Below are 26,689 nucleotides of genomic sequence, written 5' to 3'. Positions count from 1 at the left end.
TTTGGGTTAGAAGGGACCTAACGAGGGCTCCCACCTCCTCTCAAAGCAGGGTCAGGTCTGAGGCCAGACCAGGTTGTTCAGGGCTGTAGCCAGTCTGATCTTGAAAACCTCCAAGGGTAGAGGTTACACAGCTGTAATGCTGCAGGGGAAATTGAGGTGACAGAAGAAATTAAAAGATAAGAATTTAAAAATAAGTTTGCACTTTGCAGTGTAATGTAGCTTTCAAAAGAGACCCGGCTGTCTGCATCTGCAAAAACGTCATGCTGTAGAAGAAAGTGACAACAGGTGGCCTTTTCTGTTAAGAACAATCTGTCAAATTCCCATACTTTGCCAGTACCTAGTAAGCTATAATAAGCTACCTTGCTGAAGTTAACAGGCACTTGTAAGACACTCAGTCAGGAGAGAAAAAATGAAATGAAAATATTAACGGCTGAATGTGCACGTTGCATGAGTTTTTAAGAATGGCTACCAATATTTGGCTTAATTTTGTCTTTTTCAATTACAGTTTTACAGCAGTACTGTGTACTTATGTACCACCAGTTAATTTCTAAAGCACATAAAAAGCTGCTTCAAGTTATTAATTTGTCCATATAGCCCCCATTGATGTTTTACTGATGTACAGAGAAGTGAAGTGACTAAGCCAAGGTCACCGAGCATGCCTGTGGCAGCTGGGTGGTAAAACCCAGGTGTTTGTGCTGTTTGTGCCTCAGTGGTCCTCCTCCGTGAGGGAGAGGTGACAATACTAAGGTCATACACGAGAATTCTCTGTCAACAATGAGTACTTTCTTCTGAAGAGGTCCCAGAAAATGCTTGGAAAAGGGATGTTGAAAAGCAGTAAGCTTCTTGCTATGTATTTTACACTTTTTTTTCTTTAGGTATGTAACATAGCAAAAATGAAGAGCCTAGTAAATGATCTCTAATAAAGAAACCCCAAAACTAGAGAAGAAAAAATGAAAAAGACTGGCTTTGAAGCCGTTTACAGAGCTGGAGGGATGTGAGGCTAGTACAGTCCAGAATTTAACATCTGTATCCTGCTGCTGCTAAAATATGGGTGTAGTCATAGTTGTTTGCCCTTTCGTTGCAAAGTGGAGGTTAATAAACATCCCCGACAATAGAAGCAGGTATGATTTAATCACAGCTGTTACCACAGACAGGACTGTGCCAGTTACGTTTGCATTGCATTTATATTTACAGAAACAAGTTTGTTCAGAAGAAAATTATCTGTCTGAGAATCTGTGCTTACATCAAAGTATGTCTATTAAATACTTCTTCCATATAGCAGAGAATGGAAATGGAAAGATAACATCACAAATTAAATATTTGTTTAAAATATTGAAATAAATGTTAAAAATAGAAAAAAAATGGTCAATTTCTGGAGCATTGTATCATTAAATATGTTTTCATAATCAGTACCGACTTCCTCAGAGAGGAGAAAGGCCAGAGGAGGGTTTCCACGGTAACTGTCAGATTGCTTATGAAGGTTACTACAATATTTGTCTTGCCCATTCCATGCTTTGCTATGCAGTCAGAAACAGATTTCTGTGTTTTCAAGAGCTGTTCGGGCATAATTAGAGGCTCAAAACGAGTTGAAATCTCAGCTGGCGGCCTAGCAATTTGTTTTCATGCTGCAAGTCATTCAAGATTTATATATGCATAACTTTTTGATGGGATAAGGGGATATCCTCAGTCCAAGTGCTCTGTTACACCTCTGTTTTTATGCAAGATACAATGCACTCGGTGTCCAGCTGTGTGCCGTCTTCTGCCCCTTAACGTGGCAGAATCTTGAGTAGCTGCTGTGCTTCTGTCTCTCCGAGGCAAAGACGGCAATATAATTGTAATAATGCTATATAATGGTGCATTTGTTTCACTCGTAATGCGTTGCAGCAACAGGGTCATTTCTAAAAATATTAGCAATGCAGGGAAGTCGGGCTCCTCTGGAGCCTGGAGAAGGTTTCCACGGCAGAAGCCCGGCCCGGGGCAAGAGGGCTGTGGCGGGCAGATGGAGCACGGCGAAGGGAGTGGAGCAGGTCAGAGCGGGTGCGCGGCGAAGGTGCCTCCAGAAGCAGCGCACTGACTCACGGCGTCCTCTCTGGGACCAGCTCCGCTGGGAGGGTGTTGGTGGAGTCCTTGGCCGGAGGTGAAGGCTGCCTTTTCCCCGGTCAAGGCAGAAGGTGGGTGAACACCAGAACCGTCACCCTCTGTCTCTCAGCTGACTCCCCCCGACAGCGCAGCAGCGGGACTGGTTGTGTAAGGGCGTGCAGCCCACGGCTCACTGCCCGCACTGCATAAACAAAGAAGTTGCTCCCAAACAACGTCAGGTGCGTGACTTTTTAAAGCATCTCTGTTTCTTTAGATTCAACAAGCCTTTTAATGAAGGAGTGCTTATGTTGGCTGAATTCATTTCAGTTTCAAATACAAGAACCGCCTCTTTAAAAACAGAGAACATGCTGGGGCTGTAGGATACTGTTCTTCATACTGTCTAAAGAATAACATGAATACTGGTAAAGCAGATTGTACCCAGGTGTACTCCTCACTGGGGCAGTTCCTTTCTCTGTCCCCGACTGCCACGCAGTAGCGTATTGGTGGAGTGCTGGCCATCCTCGCTGTTGAGGCATGACATGGTTTTTGGAAGGGGAGTTGGAGGAGGGTCATGTCAGCTCTGTGTATGCCCTTTCAGGACAAGCGGGAAGACAGAAAATAATTGTTTTTAAAAACCAAGAAGAAGTTTATCTGCATATATAACACATACGTTTGGGAGACCTCAGTCAACTTATCCTTGAGACCACTGGAATTATTTTTGCAGTGGCATGAAGAAGGCTACGATGTAGATAGCCTTCAGTTACACAATCTAATCTGTTCACCTAGACACAAAATACTAATTTTTAAATTAAATGTGATACATAATGAAATTTTAATTTCAAAAGTCGTAATTCAAGTAACAACGGTCACATGCTCACCATCCAGCTCGAGTCGTGACATTAAATCACGTTTTGATAAGATCTCATTACTTGCGTTGTGGCATCATCAAGTACTAACACAATGGCATGTTCTGAAGACGCATTCACCTTGTTGCTCTTCTGCCTCTCACTAGCAGATTGTACAAGATGGGGCTTGTGCTGCTGGAGGGAGGCATCGCCGTTCACACCCTTGGCTCTGGGCCTTTCATGACCATGCATGGGTAAAGCTGACCCTGCATATATATGAGCAAAGATTCTGCAAAGCTCAGAATTTATTTGTTGTTTTTAATATAACGAGGGCAACAACTGCTATATTATCCCATGCCTTTGCAGATATAATAAACATTGTACGTGATTTGTAATCCTTGTTGAATATGCTTATGTAGATAGAGATTATTTCACTGATTTTCCCAAATGATCTAAGCGTTCAGTGATTACCCCTCTACTATATTTCTGTGCCAAGAATAATGAGTGGGTTAACTGCTTATGATGCAGCTCTGGCTGGGGAACAGAGAGAGGAGGTTTCATGTGAGTTACAGCAACTACTCTGGTGTTCATGGGGGAAAAAGGCCTCCACCTCCCCTTCTCCCCTCTGCTGTGTAAATCTCTGTCAACCCTCGTTGCTGCCTCCAGATTACAGGGCTTTTAAAGAGAAACAATTAATTATCTTCATAATCAATTTGGCAGGTCCATTAAGGCCTATTAGTGCAGCCAGGGCCCTGACACAGTTATAGAAACGGAAAGAAGTAGGCTGGAAAGAAAAACTAGTCTGTACTGGAAGAAAAGTGTATAAAAAAGGTGTTTCTTCTAGTAATATGTTTTTGGATGATTTCTGTGGTGACTTAGTGGCTAGACTTGCTCTGTTTTTTGCATGGTCTTGGCATATATTGTTCAGAAAACAAAGAGATGCCCAGTTGTGAAAATAGAGTATGGCTACCATGATAGAAGCATTTAGAAGTAGTATGAAATCTATTTGTCCAGCAGCTCATGTCTAAAAAGCAGCAATGCAGGTATTTGATGTTCTGAGAAATGTCAGTATGACACATAGCCAAGCAATAGTCATAGGGCTTATTTCAACCTCTATATTTACAATCGGGTCTTCGGGAGACAAAAAAAAAAAGTCTGTTTTGAGGGCTGCCCCTTCTAATGAGAAGCTTTTGGAAAGTATGGGAAAATAAGTCTAAATAAAGTATCTGTGGAAGACCTTCTTCAAAACACTTGTTAGATTTATCATAAGAAGCTGTATAAATCGCTTCAGTATCAAGCATCTTGTCAATTATAATATTTACTCATATTAAAACAAGACAAGAAGTAAGAGTTCTATGGCTCACGAAAGTTCTCATGCTTGGCAAAAAATTGACTTCTCCAGTTTTGAAAGGGCTTTCAGAAAGACTTGCTAGTTAGGGAGCAAGATTTATGGGGAGAAGCTGTATCTTTTATTAGACCAAAGCATAGCATTGAAAATAAAGGACAAGCTTTCAGGCAAAGGGATCAAGGGACTGAAAACAGCCACACTGACTGGTCTTCGCAGGGAAGCTTGCTTTAATGCTTCTCCTTGCTTTACCTGGTCTGAAAACAAGAACCATTTCAGTCCCTAGGCTCTTGCTTTAGCACTTTTCACAAGTATTAAAATCTCACACATTTAAAAAAAGATATGGCAGTTACAGTTTTTCAGCTTGCACACTGGATTGAACTGACAGGTGTGTAAAGAAAAAATTTAGCTAATGAAATTGATATAATGCACACTTTTCTGTGAAGCCTATGCTACCGAAAATGTAGAAATGTAGACGTGAGAAACTCTCATCCAAGTGTGGTAGATACAGCGTCTGCCCTCTTAGCTTTACACTGTAAATATTTTTGCTTTGAATCTTTCTGTCCTGTCTGTATACGTTTAGCTAGATTAAAGCATCATTCTGATTAGAGCCTCTTGGCATCACTATAATGTAAGTTGTGGCATGTGATCCTGTACAACAAGGAAGGTTTCTCTTGTAATGCAGCAGAGTCAGGAAAATTTCTGACTGCATATTTCTCAGATTTAAAGTTGGAGTTTAAGTAAAGATACATCCTTAGTCACGTACGTTTATCTTCTCAAATGCTAATGTTTTCTGAGTAAGCAAATGCACAACCAGTTGTTATCAGCAGCACTCAGCTAAGATCAGAATCAAGCCCCCCCCCCCTTCCTGGAGACAGATGTCACCTGTGAATGCTTCTGAAGAACTTCTGGTTTGGCAATCGTGAATCAGTTTACAGATCTGTTTGCAGTATAAATGCCTAGAGAGCTGGACTGAATCTAATCAACTGAGAGAAATAAGTGAAGTTTGGACTCTGTATCAGTATAAGAAGTGTGATGACTCATAAAAAAATTATCATTTAGTACTGCACATGTTTTTGAACCTCTTGTTTACTGTGTTAAACATATCCAATATTACTCTGTAAATCTTGAACTAAAATGTATTACAGGTTGCAGTTAATGGGACCAAGTGTAAAAAGCATGCATGTTTCCTGAGGACTTCTGAGCGATTCAGTGACAACTGGCTTCACTGAGTCTCTATACAGCCAATACTATATAAATCTCCAAACTAAAAAAATGTGCATCTAAGGATTTCTTGCACACGTATGGTGGCATATCTTACAGGACCACTTGAAAAATGTAATGTGATTATCCAAGGAGTAAAGCAAGCAATCTTAGCTCAGATGAGGTATGGGTGCCTTACCTTTGTACCTCTTACCTCTGTACTTTACCTTTTGTCCACGAGTTTGGAAATCTGCAGCTGAGGAGATCTACATGCTTGAAGTGTAGGTGAATGCCATGTAACCGTAGATACATAATCATGTTATCTTTATCAGTAAACCCAGCTTAAAAAGTCCCCATCTTTGGCCTCTTATTCCTGCCTCTGTGCTACAAGGATAATTTTTAACCACTATCAGTTTAGTTATCCCCATACAGAGTTAGCTTGATGCAGCTATGGAGGTGGTGGCACGGTGCAAGAGCAGAAACGGGTGGTCAAGTAACATTAGAGGAATGTAGGGCTTCCATCACGTTAGTGTGTATTGCGCACAGATTTCATGTGCTGTGACATACCAAAGCCCGAAAGCTAACCTGTGACATGTTTTTTCTTTCCTGACAACAACAGTCAGGAAATAATGCAATATCCTCCCACATTAAGCACTTCCTATTCTATTATCCTCTCTTGTATATTGTGATTGTGAAACTGTTACATAAAATGAAAACTTTTAAACTTATTTTAAAAACTTGTAATGGGTTTTATTTGTGTAATTAAAAAGATTAGTATTAACTACATTGTTAACAGTTACAGATTAAATACTCCACCAGGGCATACTGCAAAACCGCATGTTGTCCCTGGGAGCTAAATTTTGCTATTGATTGCAGACACAGCTAGAATAGAATATGTAATATCATGGATAACCAGACGTCTCCTTAGTTGGTACAGAATAAAAGTGACTGAAAAGCACTCTTAACTTTAAGATGGGAAGTATGTGATGCTCAATAAATTTGTCTTAAGTAAGATCTGTTGAGGGTGGAGGCTGAATTATTGAAACATGGAGTTAAAACTCATAAAATTATGTTCTACTGTAGTATTTTATAGCAAAACAAGATTTGACACATTCATGTCTCAGGCTTAATATATTTTTGAATGATAACGGTTTTGAAAGGGAGTCCCCCAAAAAAACCATCGCAGACCAGTGGTGACACCACTGTGCAATATAATAATCTAATAATATATAGTTCAGAAAGCTGCAGGGTGTACAAATAAGATAACTTGAGTTTCTTCCACTGACACAAACAGCCATCTTTTTAAAGTGCTTTTCTTTTAGTTGTTTTTAATATCTGGAGGTAGAAACAAAAGCAAATACTAAGGTGGAAAGGGTTCATAAACCTATGGGCGTGACCATCAGGAGCTTAATCCCCTTACTTACCTCCTCTAAACCTTACTGAAGTCACTCTTACAAAGCAGGTGCTACTAGGACAGAGCTACCAACTAAGGTAAAGATTACACTGGAATTAACTGGGTGTAATCTGGTCTTCCTACTTCTAAGTACACTGTTAGTCCCTTGACTTGACGGACTTGTGCATATGAATTTTAAAAGAATAAATGGAGTCTTGTACCAGTTGTAATAAGAAAGGCTAGAGGATAAAAATAAATCTTGAGATTCTAAAAGTCAAAAGCTGAGTGGTAATAAAAATGGATTACAGTTTATAAATTCCAGTATTTTAAGTTTCTACATTTTTGCAATTATGCAAGAAAGTCTGTCTTATATGAAGAATTAAGAAGCAAACGAGCTCATGCTTTTGCAGTATTCTCTATAAACTTTGTTAGCAGTATAATGATTTTCAGTATGTGTTTTTGTCTTGAATATAATGATTTTCAGTACACAGTTTCATGTTCTATATGCATGCCCTCCTCATTAACAAAAATAAGTCACGATAATTTCCTGTGGTACTCATTGCAACTGCGATACTTATGCTTAAGAAACTGGAGAAGTGATCTCACATTTCCAAATTATCTGGGTTGGAAAACCACACTTCTGCAACCCCCTTTCCTTCCCAGCTTGATTTGTCCTTATACATGGGGATTTCTGTTTGGGTTTCAGAGAACAGTTTTGTCACTGTGCAAGGGTTCCTGGAAAATTTCTGGTTTTGAATGCAAAGTTGTTTGCCAGCAAGGTAATTAAATCAATCAATTTTATTAAGCTGTCCCTGGGCTGCCTTTCCAGAATACTTACAGTTTGTAAGTAACAAAGATCTTTATCCTGATGTGTGTTCATTCTTCACTTTTACTTATCAAAGTTACCTGTGCAGTTAATCTTTGGTACATGTTATTTGTTGTCTGGACAAGCATTTTTAAGAATGAACTGCTAGTCATGCTCTCTGAAAGCAAAATAATAAAAACAAGAATTCTAGATCAGTGGAGCATGTGTGGTGCTTGCCTGTGGTGTAACTGTGTATCAGACTGGAACCACATTAGCAGTGAATGTACACCTGCTTAAGTTCCACAGCTGTCTGATTATTTTTACTGTCCCCTCTCTACCAAATAAACCTGGAGAAAGTAGAACAATTCAGAATATCTGACATTTCGACATCCAGTGGCTACTTATAGTGAAGCATTTAATAAAATCAGCCTTGATCAGCTGCAGTGCATTTAAATACACAGTCCCATCCACAAAACATCTGTCTGAGATGGGAAGTAGAATAGTTTTACATAATGTTTCTGTAATAAATTAGCTCTGCTGTTGTGAACCAAGATTAAAACTCACGGATAACATTTTCTTCAGCGGTGGTCTCAGATTTTGTCACTATACAGAATTATACAGATAACAGTGATTCTCTAAGACCTGGTCCAAACCAAGGAGACAAGAGTTGTCTTTTTTATAAGGCTATCCCAAAATAATAACGAAAGAGACTACTCCTCAGCTCTACTGTGATAAATTCTTTAAGTATTTTAAGGCTGCAAATAATCTTGCTTTGCCACTGCAACCTACTTTTAATTCTGTTTGTACACTTGCTGTTTGCTTAAAAATTGAAGTGATATTCTGACTGAACAGAAAAACCTTGCACTGTGTTAAACCTAATACTTTTTTCTTTAAGGTGTTAAACAAGAAATAACAATGAGTTTAGAACAGCAGGAGTTTAAGACAGGCTGACTGGCAAAACAGGTTGGGTTTATTCCCATTCAGGGCATATTCAGCCTCTGGTGTGTACTTGAGGTGTATGGTTTAACCTATTAATGAGAGATAAAGTACAGATGTTTGGGATTTTGTCTTTGTCTAACAGTTCCAATATGTAAGAGGCAATCAGTTCCTGGAAGACTCTGTTCACTGAACATTGAGCAATTATCTGCAGTGTTTTTAGAAGAGGCACCTACAGTGGTACACAGCCTTTGAAGGAGGAAGTAGGTACAGGAAGCAAGCTTTAACTGCGTGGAAGTGGGAGGAAGATAAGTATCATTACTAGACATCATTACTACATTAATTTTTTCCCTAGGGACTTGATTCAGCAAGACACTGAAATTCTGTGTAATTTTAAGGACCTGAATTTCCCACAGCTTTCTTTAAACCACTTTCTTATTTCTTGAGGTGGAAACAGAGACGTTCTTCTCTTGTGGTTTACATGGTGAGTTCTGATTTTCTCTTCCCCTTTTTTCTTCATTACTGAAATGCTGAAATCAGGTGGCAATTACAAATACAGAACATACAATATCGACTAAACTGCTTGATATCATTGATAATATATAGGCACATTTATAGCTAACTATCCCAGGACTACCTCATAGGGCAGCAAAACCATCTGATATCTCTGAAAGATCTTACATGAATTGTTCTCTTTCTGAGCCACATGCACCACAAAACCCACAGGAAGTTGTCTCTGTAGTGGCTGTGGTTCTGCAGTTTCCTTTTTCCCCATCTTTAAGTGGTCAAAATATTTCTTAAAAAGTTAAGTCAACACAAAGTAGAGAATAGACTTCCTGTACTTGCAGTGTAATAGGTACACGTGCCTTCAGTTAGAAAGAAGGATTCACACATCTGATTGTCCTTCTGTGTCCTTTGAATCAATTTAGGGTTATTGTTTGAACTGTACTGATTAAATAGTAGTTTTATCCTTAGGTTTCCTACCAAGAAAATAGAATAATAATTCTTTTAGACATCTCTCAGTAGCAGTTATTTACAGGAGGAGTAAAGCACTTGCTTTTCTTCAGCTGTTGACTTTTAAGACAATTTTCTCTCTCAACATGAGGAAGCCATCCTGTTTTCAGGACCTAAAAGGGCAGTATGAGGAATATGATTTAAAATTCTGATCCTTCAGCTAACAGATGGGACTTGGTATATATCTGTATCTGACTGAATGTACTATATATATAGGGCATATATATGCATAAACATTGACATGTATATATCTCTCATGATATATCAATATGTGTATGTATATATATAGACATTTGCTGTTTCCTTAAAGCCTTTTTGAAGGGAATACATGAATACACTGGAATCCCAACAGTCTTAAAAAAAATATAACTTACTCATTTCAGAAATTAATTTTTTAAAACTTTATTAAGAATTAAAAAAAATAGTATCATTCAAGGTTTCTTTCACTTAATATAATTATTTTCAGTTGATTCGGCCAACATGTGACCAACATTTGATTTGGCATTTTCAGTACTGTTGATGGTAGCTCTGCTTGTGAGCAATTTATTAATGAAGAGATGAAGAAGTTCTCCCGAAGGAAGAATTTGAAAGGACAGGAACACGGTTCTGCTATTGCTTTGTTTAAAACCAAGCAAAACCATTCATTAAAATAATTTGTATCTACCAACAAATATATGCATTTTACCAATGCTAATAGAATAAGATGGCATTTCTAGCTCTTCTAATTCATATCAAGAATAGAGATGGAGTTTTAAACAACTGTTGGAAGGAAGGAGAAGGGAGGTGGGGAAGGAGGGAAGGAAAGGAAGGAACAAAGAAAAAAACAGGAAAAAAGGAAAAAGATTGAGAGAAGGAAGGAAGGAAAGAAAGAAAGAAACAAACTAGTCCCATTAGTCTCTGTGGGCTAAAAGAGTTATGTATGTCCTCTCCCAGACTGGCAAGAGATCATCTGTGATCATTTTATATCCACTGCCAGATGTTTCAAACCCCTAGATAGAAGTCCTTCCTTGTTAAATAGTCTCCTTCCTTGTCAAATTCAGTGTATGGATTGATGGCATTTTCTCATCCAGCGTAAGATGGTACAAAAATGGCACCTCCATCTTTGCTGGAACTTTCTTTGCTTAGTATTTTTCTTTAACCTTTTTATTTGTTCCCCATCTTTCTCCCAATAACCCGAATAACTACTTTTCTTTCCCATGGTCCTTCTCCCTTATTTTAGGGATCCATCTCCACCTCTCTTTGTTTGCATCCCTGCCATCCTCTTTCATTCCCCTGCCGTATGCTTCATCTTGGTCTATGGTCTTTCATCTTTGTTCCCAGCCTATCCTCCCCCCCAGCCCGCAGGCATTGCCTACCCTTCCCAGAACTATTCTTATACAAGAGGGGGGGGCAGATGAAAGGGAGGGATTATTTTACCCTACTCTTTATCAGGTCACCCTCCCCGGAGTTTCTTCTTGTGCGTCTCCACACCTTGAAATCTTCGCCCTCCTTCCTGTTGTGATCTCAGCCTTTTCCTTCCTGCCTCCTCTGGTGAATACCAGTAGACTCTGGCAATGAAGCACGCGGGCATAAAAAAAAGTCACATTCCGCCTTCTGCATGTGTAGATAGATTAGAAAAATATATCTAAGGCTTAGTTACGTCTAGCAATTAACAAATAAAAAATCTGCAGAAACGTTTTCATGGCAGGGCCCGGCAGAGGAGCTTTGGCAGAAGGCTGTACCGCAACGTAGGAGAACTCCCGTGGGGATGAGCCCCTCCCAAACTCAGCACAGCCGCTGCGCCTCTGCGGGAAAAGGGCAGCCAAGCCACGGTATTCAGGTACTCTGGGAGCAGTCAGGTGCCAGAAAGTCGGGGATGGTGCTGACTAAATCTAGAGGTTACTGGAGCTTTGAAGCTGCCCTAGCGTGTACTAGGAAGAGGGCTGGCACCGTTTGCTCTGAGGGAGAAGGTCCTGGTGGGCTTGCTCTGCCCCGCAGTGCCACGTTCTCCGCGCCATGGTGGAGGAGTTGGCTCTTCCCCCCCGATTTCGGACTGCTGCCTTGGGAATTTGCTTCAGCTATTTCCTGGAACATGAATTTGTTTATTTTCAAAGGAGAACAAATGTAAAACTCATACGGGAGCTTTGGGTAGGGCGTTCCTTTGTAGAGGACTGATTTGGATCGTTGAATTATTGTCGCTTTTTGAGAATTTAAGTACTTCTGAAGATTGTGTGGAGCACGAAAGCAGCTGGTAGCACATAAAAAGCACAACTGCAGAAAGTTATGGCCCCAGTACCATGCCTTTTACTGTCATCTATGCCTCGTGAAATGTTTGCAAAGCGAGTGCTAAATACTCCAATTTTGGTCTGGAATTTTTTCTCACCTCCTGTCCTTTCACTGGAAGCTGATGTATCTGATTAGTCATGGAACTTTTGCTCTAGTCTAATATCTAAAGAGTAAAGTAATCAACATAATAAAACTATGGACCAGAGCAATGTGGCTAATACCCAGAGCGTGCCCTCTTTTCACTGAAGCACTTCAGTGGGCGAGTCTTTTGGAAGTGGTTTGATTAACTTAGGACTTGGCCCTACAAAACTTGGGAGCACGCACTCAGCTTTCTGTGGCGTGAGCCGTCCCGTCGCGGTAAGGCCAGAGCGTGCTCCAGTCACAGCTCCAGCTCCATTTTCAGAGCGAGCCTCATCCTGCACGGGTTAGGCACCCACCTCCCAAAAGTAAGATAACATCTTTAAAAAGCCTTTTTTTCTAAATGGAAGGAGAGAAAAGGTTCGCAGCGTTTCTCTTAGTGCCGAAATAAACACTTACTTCGTAGAAGCCACTAAAAGCCCTTTGCCTAAAATACTGGAAAGAGTTTATTTTTTAAAGCCACGGGCAGCAGTTCATGGCGCTATAGGAAATGCTAAGGCTATGTAGTCACCACCTTAAACCAAATCAAATCTCCCGAGTTGTTTTCCGTTTGTGTCTTTATTGCTTTTATCTCAAGAACAAAATGTACAATTAGGAACTTGAAAACTAATGTCCCGCCGCTTCAAACAATAGACAAACACGAAAGCAGGTTCGAGCCCTCGCTGATTGACATCCCAGTTCTGCCGTCCGTTACAGGGCTGCGAGAATTCGTTCGTCCGCCCGCCCGCCGCGTCGGCAGGGCCCCGCGCAGAGGAGAGCGGGAAGATAAGCCCTGCTCAGCCGTTCCCGGCGGAGCCGCCCCGGCGCCTGCAAAGGGACGGACGAGGGCACCGGCCGCCTCCCATCAGCGGGTGCCCCTCCGCGCGGCGCCGGCGCCGTTCGGCGCTGTTGGCGGGCGCCGGCCCGCTCCGCTCCGCTCCCCGCGTTTCAAACCGGCCCCCGCGCTCCCATAGGCTGCGGTGGGCCGGCTGCCGCTCGGCCCCCGCCGCCGGTGCCCGTCGCCCCGACCATCGCGCGGGGGAGGCCGGCAGCGGGCGAGGCCCGTGGACGGCCCCGCGCCGTGCGGCGAGGGCGGCGGGGCCGGGGGCGGCCGCTCCGCCGCGGCCGCTCCGCCGCCGTTCGGGGGGCCCGGGCCCGGCGGCGCTGGGGAGGGGGTGGCGGCGGGGCGGGGCTTGTCCCCCACCCCCCCCTCCTGCGGGCGGGATGGGCCGTGCCGGCAGTCAGACATGTCAGTGGCTGCGCGGGGGGAAAGGCACGCGGCGGCCGGGCGAAGGGGAGGCGCGCGGCGCGGCCGCTGAGGGGACGGGCGGCGGGCAGGGGGGGCCGCTCCCGCCTTCCACGCCCCGGCGGCGGCACCGCGGGCGGGCGCGGCGGGTCCCGGCCGGTCCCGGCCCCCGGCGGCGGGGTGCCAGGCGCCGCTGGCCGCCGGAGGGAGACCGGACTTTTACCAAACTTGAGCCTCCGCTCCCCTTCCTCTTTCTTTCTTCCTCCCTCCCTCCTCCCCCCCGTCCCCGCCCCTTCCCCGCCGCCCTCCTCTTCCTCCTCCCCCCCGCGCCCTGGGATGTTTATTCGGGCAGCTGCGTGAGGCGCGGGCGGCGGCGAGTTTCTCTCCCCCGGCCTGAGTAGTTGCAGGCGCGTACGCGCTCGCCCGACTCCGGGGGAGAGAAGGAAACAAAATGTCTGCCAGGGCCGCGGCGGCTTCTACTAAGGTAAGGCTCGGCCCCGGGGCGGCGGCGCTGCTCCCTCCCCGCTCTAATCCCCGCCGTCCCCTCGGCGCGGTTTCGGCGGCGGCGCCGTCTTGCAGCCGCTTGCCGCGCCGGCGAGCCTGCGTCCCGGCGCCCGCGGCTTCCCTCGCCCGCCCCGGGCGCGCAGGCAGCGCGGGGGCCGCTCGGCCTCTGAGGGGGGGTGGGCGAGGCGGGCCGGGCCGGGCCGGGGCCTCCCAGCCGCCTTCCCTGGGCGCCCGGCGAGCCTCCCGCCTGCCGGCCGAGCGAGCGAGCGCGCAGGTGGCCCGCAGCCCACCCCGCCGCCCCCCTCCGCCCCGGCCCGGGGTCGCTGCGGCGCTCCCCGCCCGCCCGCCTACCTGTTGGACGTGCGGCGGCACCACCCGGCTGGCGGGCGGGGAGCGCCGCGGGCGGCGGCGGGACGGGTCCGCGTCCGCCTCCGCGCCGACCCCGGGCGCGCTCCCACGAGCCGGGCCCTGCCCGGCCCCCCGGGAGAAGCCCCCGGTGGCGGCCGGAGCTTGCTCTCGCCGGCTGCGGGGCAGAGGCGGTTGGGCGGGCGCTGCCTGCGCGCTGGGGCAGGCCGTGCCCTTTTGTTCCAGGCTGAGGAGTCGGGTAGCAATTAGGAAAGGTTTAACCGGGAGGGTCCAGTACTGCAGGATTTTTCTGTAGCTGCTGAATCAGTCGGGGATGATTGTTGCTGACGTACGGTAAACAGATTTGGGGCGGCAGTAATCCCTCAGAAACTTGTGCCGGTCCTCCACCTGATCCGTAGGTGTTTATGGTGCAGGTGCACGTTGTGGGGTGTGTACTCTGACCTCCCCTAGGACTGCCGCGGCGGTGAGTAATGCCGAACGTCCCCCAGGGAAAGAGGTGGAGTTAGGAACGCTCAACAGGTTATTTTTCCTTCGTGTAAAATTAAAGGCTTGCTTTGAAACTAGTTCGAATTTAAATTTCCAACTAATTTTTAGCTGTGACTCCTGAGTACACAGCTGCCTTGGCATCAGCGTGGCAAGTTCCCGTCGTGTGTTAGCTGGTGTTGCCGTAGCATGGCTTAGTGGTGTTTGCTCGCGAGTGAAACTATGTGGTTTCGGTCTGATGTCACTTGCTGGTATGCACTTACTCAGAAGTGATATTCTGCAGGCTGAAGCAAAATACACACCTTATCGCAGTACTTGAAATACTGAGTTGCTGGTAAACTTACTAGTTGTAAGGTGTTGTTAGCTGTGGTGATTTTATCAACTCCGAAGTCTTAATTTTACTTTCAGGGTATACTCGAGGCAACTTGAGTTTCCAGAGTGCAATTTAAAAAACTTAAATGCCATTGTCCATCTATTGAGTTGCATGCCCCTTTCTAAGTATGCTTTCAGAGATCTTTTACTACATTTTAACTTATATGTGCACATGTTTCAACAATAAATGCATACAATTGTAGAAGTAATTTATTTTGGGTGATATTTCAAACTGGTGGTATTGCCTAGCTACAGAGACAGATAAAGCGTAGGTTTTCCCCACCCTGTTCAAATGCATTTATATTAACAACAAACAGGTCCTGAAGGATAAATGTTGTCTTTGCTCCCAAAAAGAATAGTGTTGTGTTAGAATCCTGCCACATGAGGAATTGTGAGAAATTGCATCAGCTTAAATTTTGCAGATTTTCTCTTGTATAAAATCAGAGTGCAAGGTTTCCACTTCCATTTCAAAACACTCTCCTAAAATACAGCTATTTTGTGAGGCTGTGGAAAAATACTGCCTTCCACAAGTGCAGGCACTGTCTTAAAAAGGCATTTTATTTTTTTTAAATACTGAAGCATTATCTATTTTGACTGTAGACTGGGGTACAGACTGGTGTAAAATTGGAAGTTGTATGTTACCATGGGAGTTATTTGAAATTTCTTCTAGATCGTGGTCATATTAAATTGGCCCTTTGAGCATGTATACAATATCACCGAAATTAATTATACTGAAAGGTATGTTAAATTAAGAATGTTGCAAAATATAGTCTCCCTCGGGATTAACTCTTCACTGGTACACTTTCAGATTTTATAGAAATCACTTATTTGAAATAGCATATGTCTTTCTCAGGAAAAAAAAAATTACTAAGTCCTGTAACTTTTTTAGTGTAAATTCTTACATTCCGTAATAGTCTTTTATCAAAGTTATTTCTTACCTTTTTGATCTTGATCACAGAATTGTCTTTAGAATCTTATGCATACAGTTCATATGAATTTCCTTGTCAAAACAGAAATGCTTTCAATAGATGGGTAGTGTTACTTCTACTTCAGCCATTAGTTCCTAGGCTACTGTGCATATAGTTTTAATAGTTGTAGGTGGGGGGATTATAAATATTTTAGAAATACTAGAATATTGGAGGACTTCTGTGGTCAAGTTTCAGATCTTGTTTCCTTCATCACCCTGTTGGCCATGGTATCTGGTTTCTCATTTTTGCGGTTGTAATACATTTAAAAAAACCTCTGTGAATGGTTTTCTCTTAATTGTTACTTAATGTACCTTTTAGCCTTGTGGGCCTTGTGTCTGTGTCCACATTTATCTTGGCACACTTGACCACAAGAGAACAAAAAAAATTTTTTTGATTAGCTGAATAGTTCTTATTTGTACATGTGGGAATCTTGGCTGGTGTGATTGATTGTGTTATGCCCTATTATCAACATTCTTTATGCTACCTTCCACTGCCCTTGAGTTTCAGTTTCTTAACTTTATCCCTGCTATACTGTAAAAGAGTGTGTTTTTATTAAGGTTTTAAATGCTTGCTGTAGCTGTTGGTAGTATGCAGTAGGAAACAGTGAGAGAAATGAAATGTTGCTTGTGGTCTAATCTAGTGGTGGCTGTGATTACAAAATGTAAGGGGCCTAATCTCTTCTGATGTTTTTTTGAACAATACTAATCGATGCTGTGGGAATGAGTGTGTCAGGGTATTGGTAATGAGCTGTAAAGCTTTCCACCTTTAAGCTGAGACTTCAAATATAGTCCACATTGGTTAAGAAAAAAAAATACAAATGCTTTTAAGTAGTAAATGTGGGGACAGGACTTCCTGAATCCTGCAGCCTTTTTGAATGCCGAACCTGAGTTCTTGAGACTTTGTTTTAGTTTTAAATACGTGCACAAAGAATATTTCCCAGTCTTTCACCTCAGTCCTGTAATTAACTGGATTTTGGTTGTTCTGTCTTCCTAGCTCCAGGCACGTATTGTATTATCTACCACTTCAATCAGAAATTGAGAACTTGATCACATTAACAGTTCAAGACTTGCTGATTGCAAGGACTCTTTGGTTTCCTGTGCTAGAGGGATTGACCTATAGTTTTCATAAATGTGGGTTAGTGTTCTACCCCAAATCCTACTTTGAGACAAATACACAATGTATTTGTTTCCTGTAGAGGATATATGCGCAAGCTTTTGCAGTGTTTTTTTTTAATGTGCTGTAATCTATGAGAGCACGAAGTTTGGAACAGTATTTTGGTTTTCCGATTTAAGTCTATATGAATGCTGTAACGTTAGATCAATTCTCAGGTTGCTGGTGAGATTCTTCAACTATAACAACAAAGAAGAAATAAGTACATAGAAAATGGATATGGGGAAATAACACCGAGTGTGGAAATAAGCTGAAGATTTGGTTTAACATCAGAACCTACCTCCTACTTGGAAAAAAAATCCTGTAAAATGACTGCATTTAATTTTGATAGTGTCCTGTAAGTTTTATTTGGACCCTAGGAAATACTTATTTTAATGTTTTGTTTTCAAAAAAGAAATATCTATGTATCTTATATTTTGGATTTGGATTTTCTTAAATTCTTTGGCTGTTCCAGTTGCGACTGTAGGCAACTTCAGCTACCAAATGATAGTTCAGGTGTATTTTTCAGTGTGAATTTTATTGTAATGTGAGAATAGCCATGAGCTCCACACTCTGTAGGTCATTATGAAGTGTATTCTGGTGTTTGCTTCTCATTCAACATGCAGCACAAAGATTACTGTAATGTAAACAGAACTTGAAATCTGATGGTGCCTGGGAGCTGGTTCCACCTTTATAGAGTGGAAAATCAGGAAGACCTTATCAGTGACCAGCTAGCTAATCTTTGTTTCAAGGAAACCATCTAGAAATGGGTTATTGGATGTCATAGGTATTTTAACGTACATGTTGTACTAATACTTAAAAGCTATGAGGAATACATATTGGGCTTCTGCCTGAACAAAAAAAGGATCAAAACATGGTATTTTGAATTGGTGCTTGAAGTGAAGAGTACAAGTGTACTATCGTGGTCAAAACTTTACAGTATAAGGACTCATGAAAATACTTGATTAAAAAGTCCTCAGCATAAGATACTGAGTTGAAAACAGACCTGTACCTAGTGAACTATTCAAGCTGTGAATTGTGCTAAATACTTTGGTTTTGTTACTTGAAATGCTATGCAGAAGAGTTGTCTGTGGCAGGTCAAAGCACTCATCCAAAAACTTTGTATCAAAGTCAGTGACGTTCTGACCAAGGACCCAACTGTTCACCCATTTTGTTGCAGGTCATGCCAACAAGCTTGCAGTATGAAATAGGATCCTTTCTTCTGTTTTGTTCTCCTATCGTCTGTAAGTAGAGGAAAGGTGATGTCTTATGTATATCAAAATCAGATTACAGTTGCAGCATGGGGAGAGTAAAGCTGTATTTGTGTCTGTGTCAAAATTAATAGTGCCAATGTTTGCTTTATTAACACTGTGTCAAGTTATAAGTGTCTACTTGAGGTAAGGGATAGTGTTTGAAGCAAATGCTTGTTGTTAAGTTTATAGGATGTCTGAAGTTGCGTAATCTGTACAGCAAACTACCCTCTGGTTAAGGAAGACATTGGTCATTTATATCCCCCCAATTTTTCCTGGTTATCATAGTATAAATGCAACAAAAATTAATATGAAACTATGCTCAGTGTTTTCTCAGGCAAATACATTGCTAATGACTTCTTCACTGAATGTACTGATTAAGCAAACAGCCGTAGGGAAGTCTTAAAATGAATTCCATGATTCTGTGCAGTGTATTTATGCTGACTCCAAAAAGTCCTGAAACGAAAACATTGTCTTGTCTTACAGTTATGCTATTTTAGGGACAGATTATTTAAATATGTGCTCTAACCTCATAAATAGTAGGGTTGCCCTTGTTTTGAGGGGCTGTGATGTGCTTCAGTGAAGGATCCGAGAAGACGGAGGAACACGTTCATCTGAATGCTGTAAGGTCCAGCGTGGGTCCCTTGGACCCTGCAGAGTAACAAGCGCAGCTGAGGCCACAGGTCCAGGGACAATGGTATCTGCTTGGTTATCCATGGGATTTTCCTGCTGTGGTATATCCTTAGATAATTCCTTAAGCCACAAGCCCTGTGGACTGGTTGAGCTATGTGGATGGGCTACTGCAGGGTTGGAGAACTGCCCTAGTGTGTGCAGGACTGGACACTTTGCTCACATTTGCTGTTCCTAACTCTGTAGAATCTTCAGTAGCTCTTTAGAGTTGTTTCCTGCCTTTGCACATCAGGATTTACTTAGACACTTGGAAAAATCAAATATATTGTAGGTGCTCAAAATTTAAATATTGGCTTTATGTTAAAATAGTATTTATTTTCTCAAGGGTGTTTGGTAATCTCTAATAGGATTCTTGTTTCCTAATCCATTATAAACAGATGTTCTACCCTTTTGTGGTGGGGGAGGGCAGCCTAAATTCAGTAAGACGATAGCCGTAGGGAATGTTGAGCTGGAGAAGTTCATGTTCTTATGAGATGTGGGCAAGCGGACTATGACGCTTTTTGGCCTGCATAACTCATCATAAGGTGTTTTGTTAGTTTTTCATAGCAGAGGAAGCAATAACAGAACTTGGTACTGCTTTGATACTGTTTTAGTCTCCCCACCCCCACATATGCAAAGTACTGATATGCTAAAAATAGAAATTGAGCAAAAGTAGGCAGTTTCTTTGATTTGTAGTTCCAAGCCTTTTCCCAGTAAGTACTGCACTGAAGAGCTGTCTTCTGTCTTCCTCACTACTGCTTTTTACATTTGAGTTCTTTCTTAGAAACTTCATTACAAAATATTCCCCCCACCCCTCCTAAACCAGGCAATAATTAGTTTTCAACTCATGCTCCTTTGGGATTGTATAGGCTGTTTCTTACCCAGTTTGAATGGGGTCCAGTAACAATGTCTACCCCTCTACCCCATTGGGTCAGCAATCGTTTTGACAGATGGCCCCCATTTATGTGTCCAGCTTTAAATTTTTCTTGTAAATATTAAATGGCCCTGTTTAAACTATTTACACTCTAGGCTGGTGACTGTTTCTTATGATGTGTCCAGATGGGACATGGAATAAGCAAGATACATAGAGAAAGAGATAGTGTCTTTTAGACTTGTTAATACATTTCAGAGCATATGGTCAAGCTTTTGGACCTAGCTCTTTAAGAAGAGTTGGTGTGGCTGGAAGAACAACCGTTGCCTTTTCCTACAAATCTTGTTGATTATCTTTCTTTAGACCACAACTGCTACAACAGTGTCGCTATTGCTACAGCATTAATGACTTGGTTATATTAATTATGAAGTTGGATAATACAAAAATTATGAACAAGTAACTTGTGGCTGAAGAGACACTGCTCAATTTTTTTAAATAGAGTTAATTAAAAGGAAATAATAACATTAAATTATAACTAGAAGCAGTAGCGTAATGAAACAGGACAGATTGTGAAATTTGAACAATGATGTCAGTTTTTGTATTACTTAAATTGTGAGCAGTGGTGACATGAGTTTGCGAAAGGACTGACCTGGCACACATTGCTATAAAATGATTTAAAAAACCCCCCAAATTTACAAGTTTTAATAAATAAAAAAGGCGAGAGGGAAGTATTTACACAGTTGCTTTCAGCTTCATTGAAAATATAATGGGCTTAAATTATGCCATCTGAAGATTTGTTGTTTCTAGTAGAAAGTAACAATTGGAATTACCGTAACTGTAAAAGTCTAGGAAAAGTAACTTTAAAAGGCACTACTTGACAATGCGTTATCAAATAATTAGTCAGTTGTAACTAATACAGGATCAGGATAGTACCTGGGGCTAAACACGCCAAGTATTGTTTATCTGAACAAATTCCAAGACTCATAATAAATCTGTAATTCATGTTCATTTTAGATGACTGGCTTCCCCACAGTTAAATCTGGGTGAAGGCCAGATCATGTTAACCGTCTCAGCACAGGATGCTTGTTTAAATATCTCATGTGACCTAGCATTGTTCCTACGTGTTATTTGGAAAAATACTCCTTTGCCCATAAATGCCTCCACGTGAAGTAGTTTTCCAGCATAGTGTTATGTAGAAAAGGTACGGGTTTTTCCTGTAAATCTGGACTCCCTAAAATAGTATTTCCAGTGGGTATTAAGATCTTGAAGGCATGGCTTTCTGACAAAAGAACTTGTGTTTCCTTCAAAATTGAAATTAAGTTGTGGAAGGTGATTTGCCATCGCATGCAGGATAAAGTCCTCTGTCAATAACCCAGCTGTGTAGGAATGGAAATTCCTGGAGGGTAATCTCATATGAGAGAACTAAATGGACTTGCATTTTGTTTGGGTTTTGCCCCCTATGGATAGTGTAGACTGGATTAATGCTCCTAAAACAGGGAGCCTTTAGCTAGGGAATACAAGAAAGGTCTACAGGTTTATAAAAAGTGTGTTAATGGCTTGAACCAAGAGCATGTTTCATCTGAATCGGGTAGAATGGTGTGGAAGCACTCTGTAGTATGCCAGCTTATTTTTTCCAATCTTACTCACGTAGTTTTTTGTAGTTTATTATTGGTAGTTAGATGGTAAATGCTCCTTAGAGCTGTCCAGGAAACTGCTGAGTTCCAAGTTAGGGGATCTATCAGTAAAACTGTTTGAATACCCTGTCAGTATGCAACTCTGATTATTTAGTCTATTATATTCATCTTGCAGCTGCTGACCCCTGTATTTTACATTTCTTAGGTGCAGTAGTACCGGTTAGGCTGAAAAATAACTATCGCTTATCTGTAAGGTGGTAAGTGGACCATGAAATGTCAATGGCAGAGGCACTGTATCACTGCAAAGTTGTTGTTGGGTGCGTTGTTGCCCCACACCTCCTGTTCTTCTGATATTATGCGCCTTGGCAGAATATTGTCTTTGCCACTCAGTGTTTCTTAGACATCTCTGAAACTGAAAATGTCTGCATCAGTGTGTTCTCCTGCCAAGTTGCCAAGAGTGCATCAGATGAAGTTGGTCTTTACAAGCAAGGAGGATTCAGAAATTAATAAATAGCAGACATGTTCCAGGCTACTGCAAGAGAGTATTGTCTTTTAAGAATTAAGAGGGAGAAGCTGGAATAGCTAGGTCTGTGCAGTACTTTGAGTTGTTTGAATTCCATCATCTTCTGAATGAAAGGTTGGCATCTGCTTTCTCAAATGAACTTTCACCAGGGGGAGGCCAAAGATCTGTCTTTGGTTGTGTTGTAATTGTATTTACCTACCTTTCCTGGATTTTTGTGCAAGCTTCTGTTGGCTAAGCCAAAAGTGAAAGCTATGATGGGAGGAAAAGAACTGCAGAAAGAAAACAAGGAGGAAAATACTAGGTGGTATTTGAGGGAGAAGAGAACAAAAGGAAAGAGGGAGCTAAAGGCAAGCAGACAATTTTTCATCCTGAGTCAACTACCTATTCTTCCTCTTTTTTTCTTGCCTCTGCCCTCCCCAGCAAAGAAACAAAAACCTTAGCACAAAAGCTGAGGTGTCCAAATAATTATTGTGAAACCTTGTGTTGTATGACTAAGCCTTACTCACAGAATAGTCTCATCAAGACTAACTGTATCGTTGTTTTTAAAGATAACCATTAAAAAAAAATAAAAATAGTATCAGACCGAACCTCTGAAAGAGCCATAATATAAAAATGTAGATGTTTTGCTCAAGTTGCAGGATTATTGTTTCTTGTAGCTGTCACGTGAGCTCATTTGCTTATTCCCGCTTTCCGTAAGAGAGCTGAAGGCAGTGGGGAGAGGAAAAGAAAATTACAAAAGCTCTTTTAAATGCTAAAGCAAATAAAGGACAGTTTGAAGGACTCTAGAATTCTATACAGAATTCTAGATAATTAGACCTTCCATAGCAATCTGGATATATTTCAAAACCTGTAAGAATGCAAACTTAGATGAGAAATAATGAGAAGCTGTGAAGAAAACGTGCTGAAATGCACCTACTGCTTACCCATTCTTGTACTGCGTGTTCTGGCTTATGGAAAGTTCTCCTCTTCTCCAGCTAAAACAGTCTATTTAAGGAAGGGGGGTAGTTGAGAATTACGTACTTTCACAGTATGCTTTTCCACCTGAGAGGGAATACCACCCCAGCAGTCTAAAGGTGCAACCACTCCCACCCCCCAAATGGTCTGTGAACACTGGCAGTAGTTTTAATGTTAAGAATATGATTTTTCTTTGTCCATATTTGTCAGCTTCCTCAAATGTCTTGGGGATTCTGCCCTCCTGATATTGGGGAGGAGCTGAGGTGGGGGCTGTTGCACGCTGAGAAGAGCTGCAGATAGGGTTGAAAATTCATGTCGGTTCCCCCTGTTCCCAGCCCAAGAAAATAAAAGTTAGGAGGTGGCTGTCTAGCCAATCACAAACTGCAGTTCCTCTTGGGAGAGGGGAGTCAGTGATCCCAGAAATATGTCTCTGTTAGTGCAGTTTCTCTGCTGGTGCACTATTTATTCCCAGGAACCCATTCTGTCCTTTTTCAAGTGGTTTTTTTCCCATTACGTTTTCTATCTGAAATACAAGATTATGTAATCAATACATGGCGTTGTTGCAAATGAAATTTCATAATTTTTGTCTGATTTCATAGCTGCCTGTCCTGCCTGTTAAGAGGAATTTGGGGGTTGGAAGTTGAAATACACATTAAGCGTATGTTTGGATTTTTAGTTTTGAATAACTCTTTGCCTTTGAGGGTGTATAAAGTCAGAGATGATTCATTTGAAATAAACCAATGCTAACTTAAAAGGTTTTCTTACTTGTTGGTTTATCTGCAATTGGTAAATGCCTCTTTATTTTGGGAAGATGTGTAAACAATAGTAAGAAGCCAATGATTGAGAGTTGCCAAGATCATTGCTCCTTCAGAATGACCAGTGGTGTTGCGCTTTTTTTTTTTCCCCCTTCCAGCATTGTGACGATATCTTTTAAGTCAGTTGGATTATTTGTAATGCTAGGACTATCTTTTTGCCTGTAAACTTAGTTTGGTTGACAACAATGTGAGATTTATGTTCTGTACTTCAAAGTGTGCTAGCATCTTAGTTTAAAATGCAAACAGGTGGGGTGTGCCTTTAAACTTGAATGTGATATTTCTGCAGCATGCATTTTGCTAGCCTGAACTTCTGATTACATTGACTATGTCCCTTAAAAAAAATAAAAATCAAACATGCCTTTGGTTACTGATAATAAAAACACTTTAAACAAAAGCAAGCAGTCGGAGAAGTTTATGGGCTTTTTCCCTTCTTCTCTACGGTTGAATTAAAATGGAGAATTTTTACAGTTTTGTATTTGTCCTTTGTTTTATTCCCTTCTGTGTGAATGAAGAATGCTTGAAGTCACCTAGAGTGAAGTAGTAGAAATAGATTTGTAGAGTAAGCAGACAGTCGTCTTCTGTGCAGCAAAAGGGCTTACACAGGACAGGGTGAAGTAAACTATGTAGTGAGCTGCAAATACAGATACCTGTTCCATGAGCCTTGTGATGAGGTTGCTGTGCTATATGCTGTGGTCTATGACAGGAGAGAAGCACATGAATCAAATAATGAGTTGAAATAGTTTGAATCTTGCTACGATCCTGATGAGGCTGTTGGCAACTAAATACTAATTTTTTTAATCTTGTGAGGTAGATAGACTGAGGGATCCAATTTTTCTTTTCTATTTCTAGAAAATTCTTGGAATAAAGTCAATGACTGGCCTTGCTTTGCTCTAAGTAAACTGCTTGGGATGTTTATAGCTGGCAGTAATAATTTCTCTTATCTCTTATAGAAAGTACTGTTTTTCAAATGGAACTGGATGCTTAGTATGAAACTAGATTTTGCTTGCTCTACCTTTTAGCTTCCACAACAGGATCTTTTGATTTGCTCAGTAGTTTCAGTCTTTCTGTATTTAAAAACTTATGTATTTAAAAACTAGTTTTATAGAAAACAACATTTTGGAACTCTTGTTAGAGAAATAAAAAACCCCTCAAAGATATTTATACTTGATAAAATACTGTAGATAGTGTTACAAAACTTAGTAAATAGTTTGCCCTCTATCAGAAAAGCAAATTTTTCCATGTTTTAATGTTCCTTTATTTTTTATTTGTACATTAGTCCATATTTCCTGGATATACTTACAGTGTGGAGGTTAGTATGTGGCTGACCAAAACATAATACCTAAAATCTGTCTTTACTGTCCTAGCTCTTCAAGCAATGTAATTATGTTGCTTCCAAGCGATAAGCCAAGGCAATTTACAGATTACTGGAATGCTTGAAAACACTGACCTTTCGGGTCACTCTGAGCACTCCTATTATGCAGAGATTGCTGTGGCACTGTTGTAATGTGCTGGCCTGTCACATGCTGACTAACTTGCAGAAAGCTTTGATGCAGCTGTTTTAAAAATGCTTTTGCTGACTGATAGGCACTTAGGCTACTGACTGTGAACAAAGCTGGCTCTCATTCCATGCTTTTAGCCCCCATTTTCTATAACAACACTTCTCCCCTGCTGACTACACACACAGTTCTTATCTGGGCCCAATTGTTGACCTGTCTCCATTTAAATTGTATTTGTGTTAATTTTCACTTCAGAAATAGTGTGCGAGAGATTTGGTTTGTGTGGTTTATTCAGAGCTGTTGCAAATAAGCAGCCTTGAAAAGTTGACGTGGTGGCTTTAAAGAGTGGGTGGATTAGGGGGGGAGAAAGGGTGTGCGTGGCTGGGCAAAGCAGGGGAGAGAAGGGATTAAGAAACAATGGTCTTTTATTGATGATGACCAATACAGTGGACAGTAGTTTCCTGAAATGTAGCATATGTCGTATAGAAGTTGGAGATCTAATGATTTTTCCTGAATTGGTTGCAAAGAGTAGGAAGAAGCTGGTAAGTAAATGTTTCTTTTGAGTATGTGATGCTTAATGGGCATCATACATGGGAACTATAATGCCAGTACCTTCTTCAGTAGAAGCAGGACTAGAACATTAATAAAAATTAAACTGACTTGACTTTTTTAATCTCTTTAATTTTATTAATAGTTGTTAGATCAGGTAGTGCCTGACTTGCAAGGGTCATAGGAAGAGGAAAAGTAAGTCCAAAAGCATAAAATCTTTAATTCCAGTAGCCTGACTAGAATGTTACAAGGATAAACTGTGTTTTGCTTTCCAAAGACACTTAACAGAGAATCCATATTCTCACTGAAAATAAGGCACTGGATGTTTGTGGGAAGTGGACGTCTAATCCAAGTAAGCCTGTGCAATAAGAAGTATAATAGCTCATTGCCTATGAAGGGCAAAGTTCACCAATTCACAATTTAACCTTTGACTCCAGGGAATGTGTTGATTACTTGTACCTCAGATTCTAAGCCTGTTTGAGTTCAGTGTGTTTGGATCAAAAATTAAGCATCTCTGTTCTATTCTGCTGAGAGGTAGAAAACAAAGTAGTATCATTTGATTGATACTGTGTATGTATATCATGTATGAAGTTCCCTATAATTCTAAGACTGAGCTTCTGCTGTGCAGCATGGCATTGTTGTCTCCTTGTTTGGGGGGAGTATGACTACAGGTATTCACCTGTGTTTACTGCATTTCCAGTAATGGCAAAATACTCACAGCCTGTGCCTAAAATCTCTTGAAGCAGTAGTGCCTATTCAGGGATAAGTGGCTGGTGTATTTAAAATTGCTTTTTGCTGTGTAGCTATAGCTAAATAGTATACAGTGACAGTGCACTAA

At 41.6% G+C, this 26,689-nt stretch overlaps 1 protein-coding gene across 10 annotated transcripts in view; it reads left to right on the top strand.

The window, feature by feature from the left end:
• TJP1 (tight junction protein 1) overlaps nucleotides 1-26,689 on the top strand; it is a 200,470-nt gene that overhangs the window by 111,817 nt on the left and 61,964 nt on the right. Inside the window, exon 1 of one of the 10 annotated variants that reach the window (XM_069798071.1) lies at nucleotides 13,253-13,732. The exons of the other annotated variants lie outside the window; for them this stretch is intronic. Within the exon in view, the coding sequence (XP_069654172.1) occupies nucleotides 13,700-13,732 (33 nt within the window). The 5' untranslated portion in view covers nucleotides 13,253-13,699. Of the gene's footprint in view, nucleotides 1-13,252; nucleotides 13,733-26,689 lie in introns of those variants that run through there. 10 annotated transcript variants of the gene reach the window in all.

Source organism: Haliaeetus albicilla, chromosome 12 (assembly GCF_947461875.1).
Source record: "Haliaeetus albicilla chromosome 12, bHalAlb1.1, whole genome shotgun sequence".
Lineage (NCBI taxonomy): Eukaryota > Metazoa > Chordata > Aves > Accipitriformes > Accipitridae > Haliaeetus > Haliaeetus albicilla.
The sequence above is the reverse complement of the archived record's forward strand: the minus strand, read 5'-3'. Positions and strand labels throughout refer to the sequence as shown.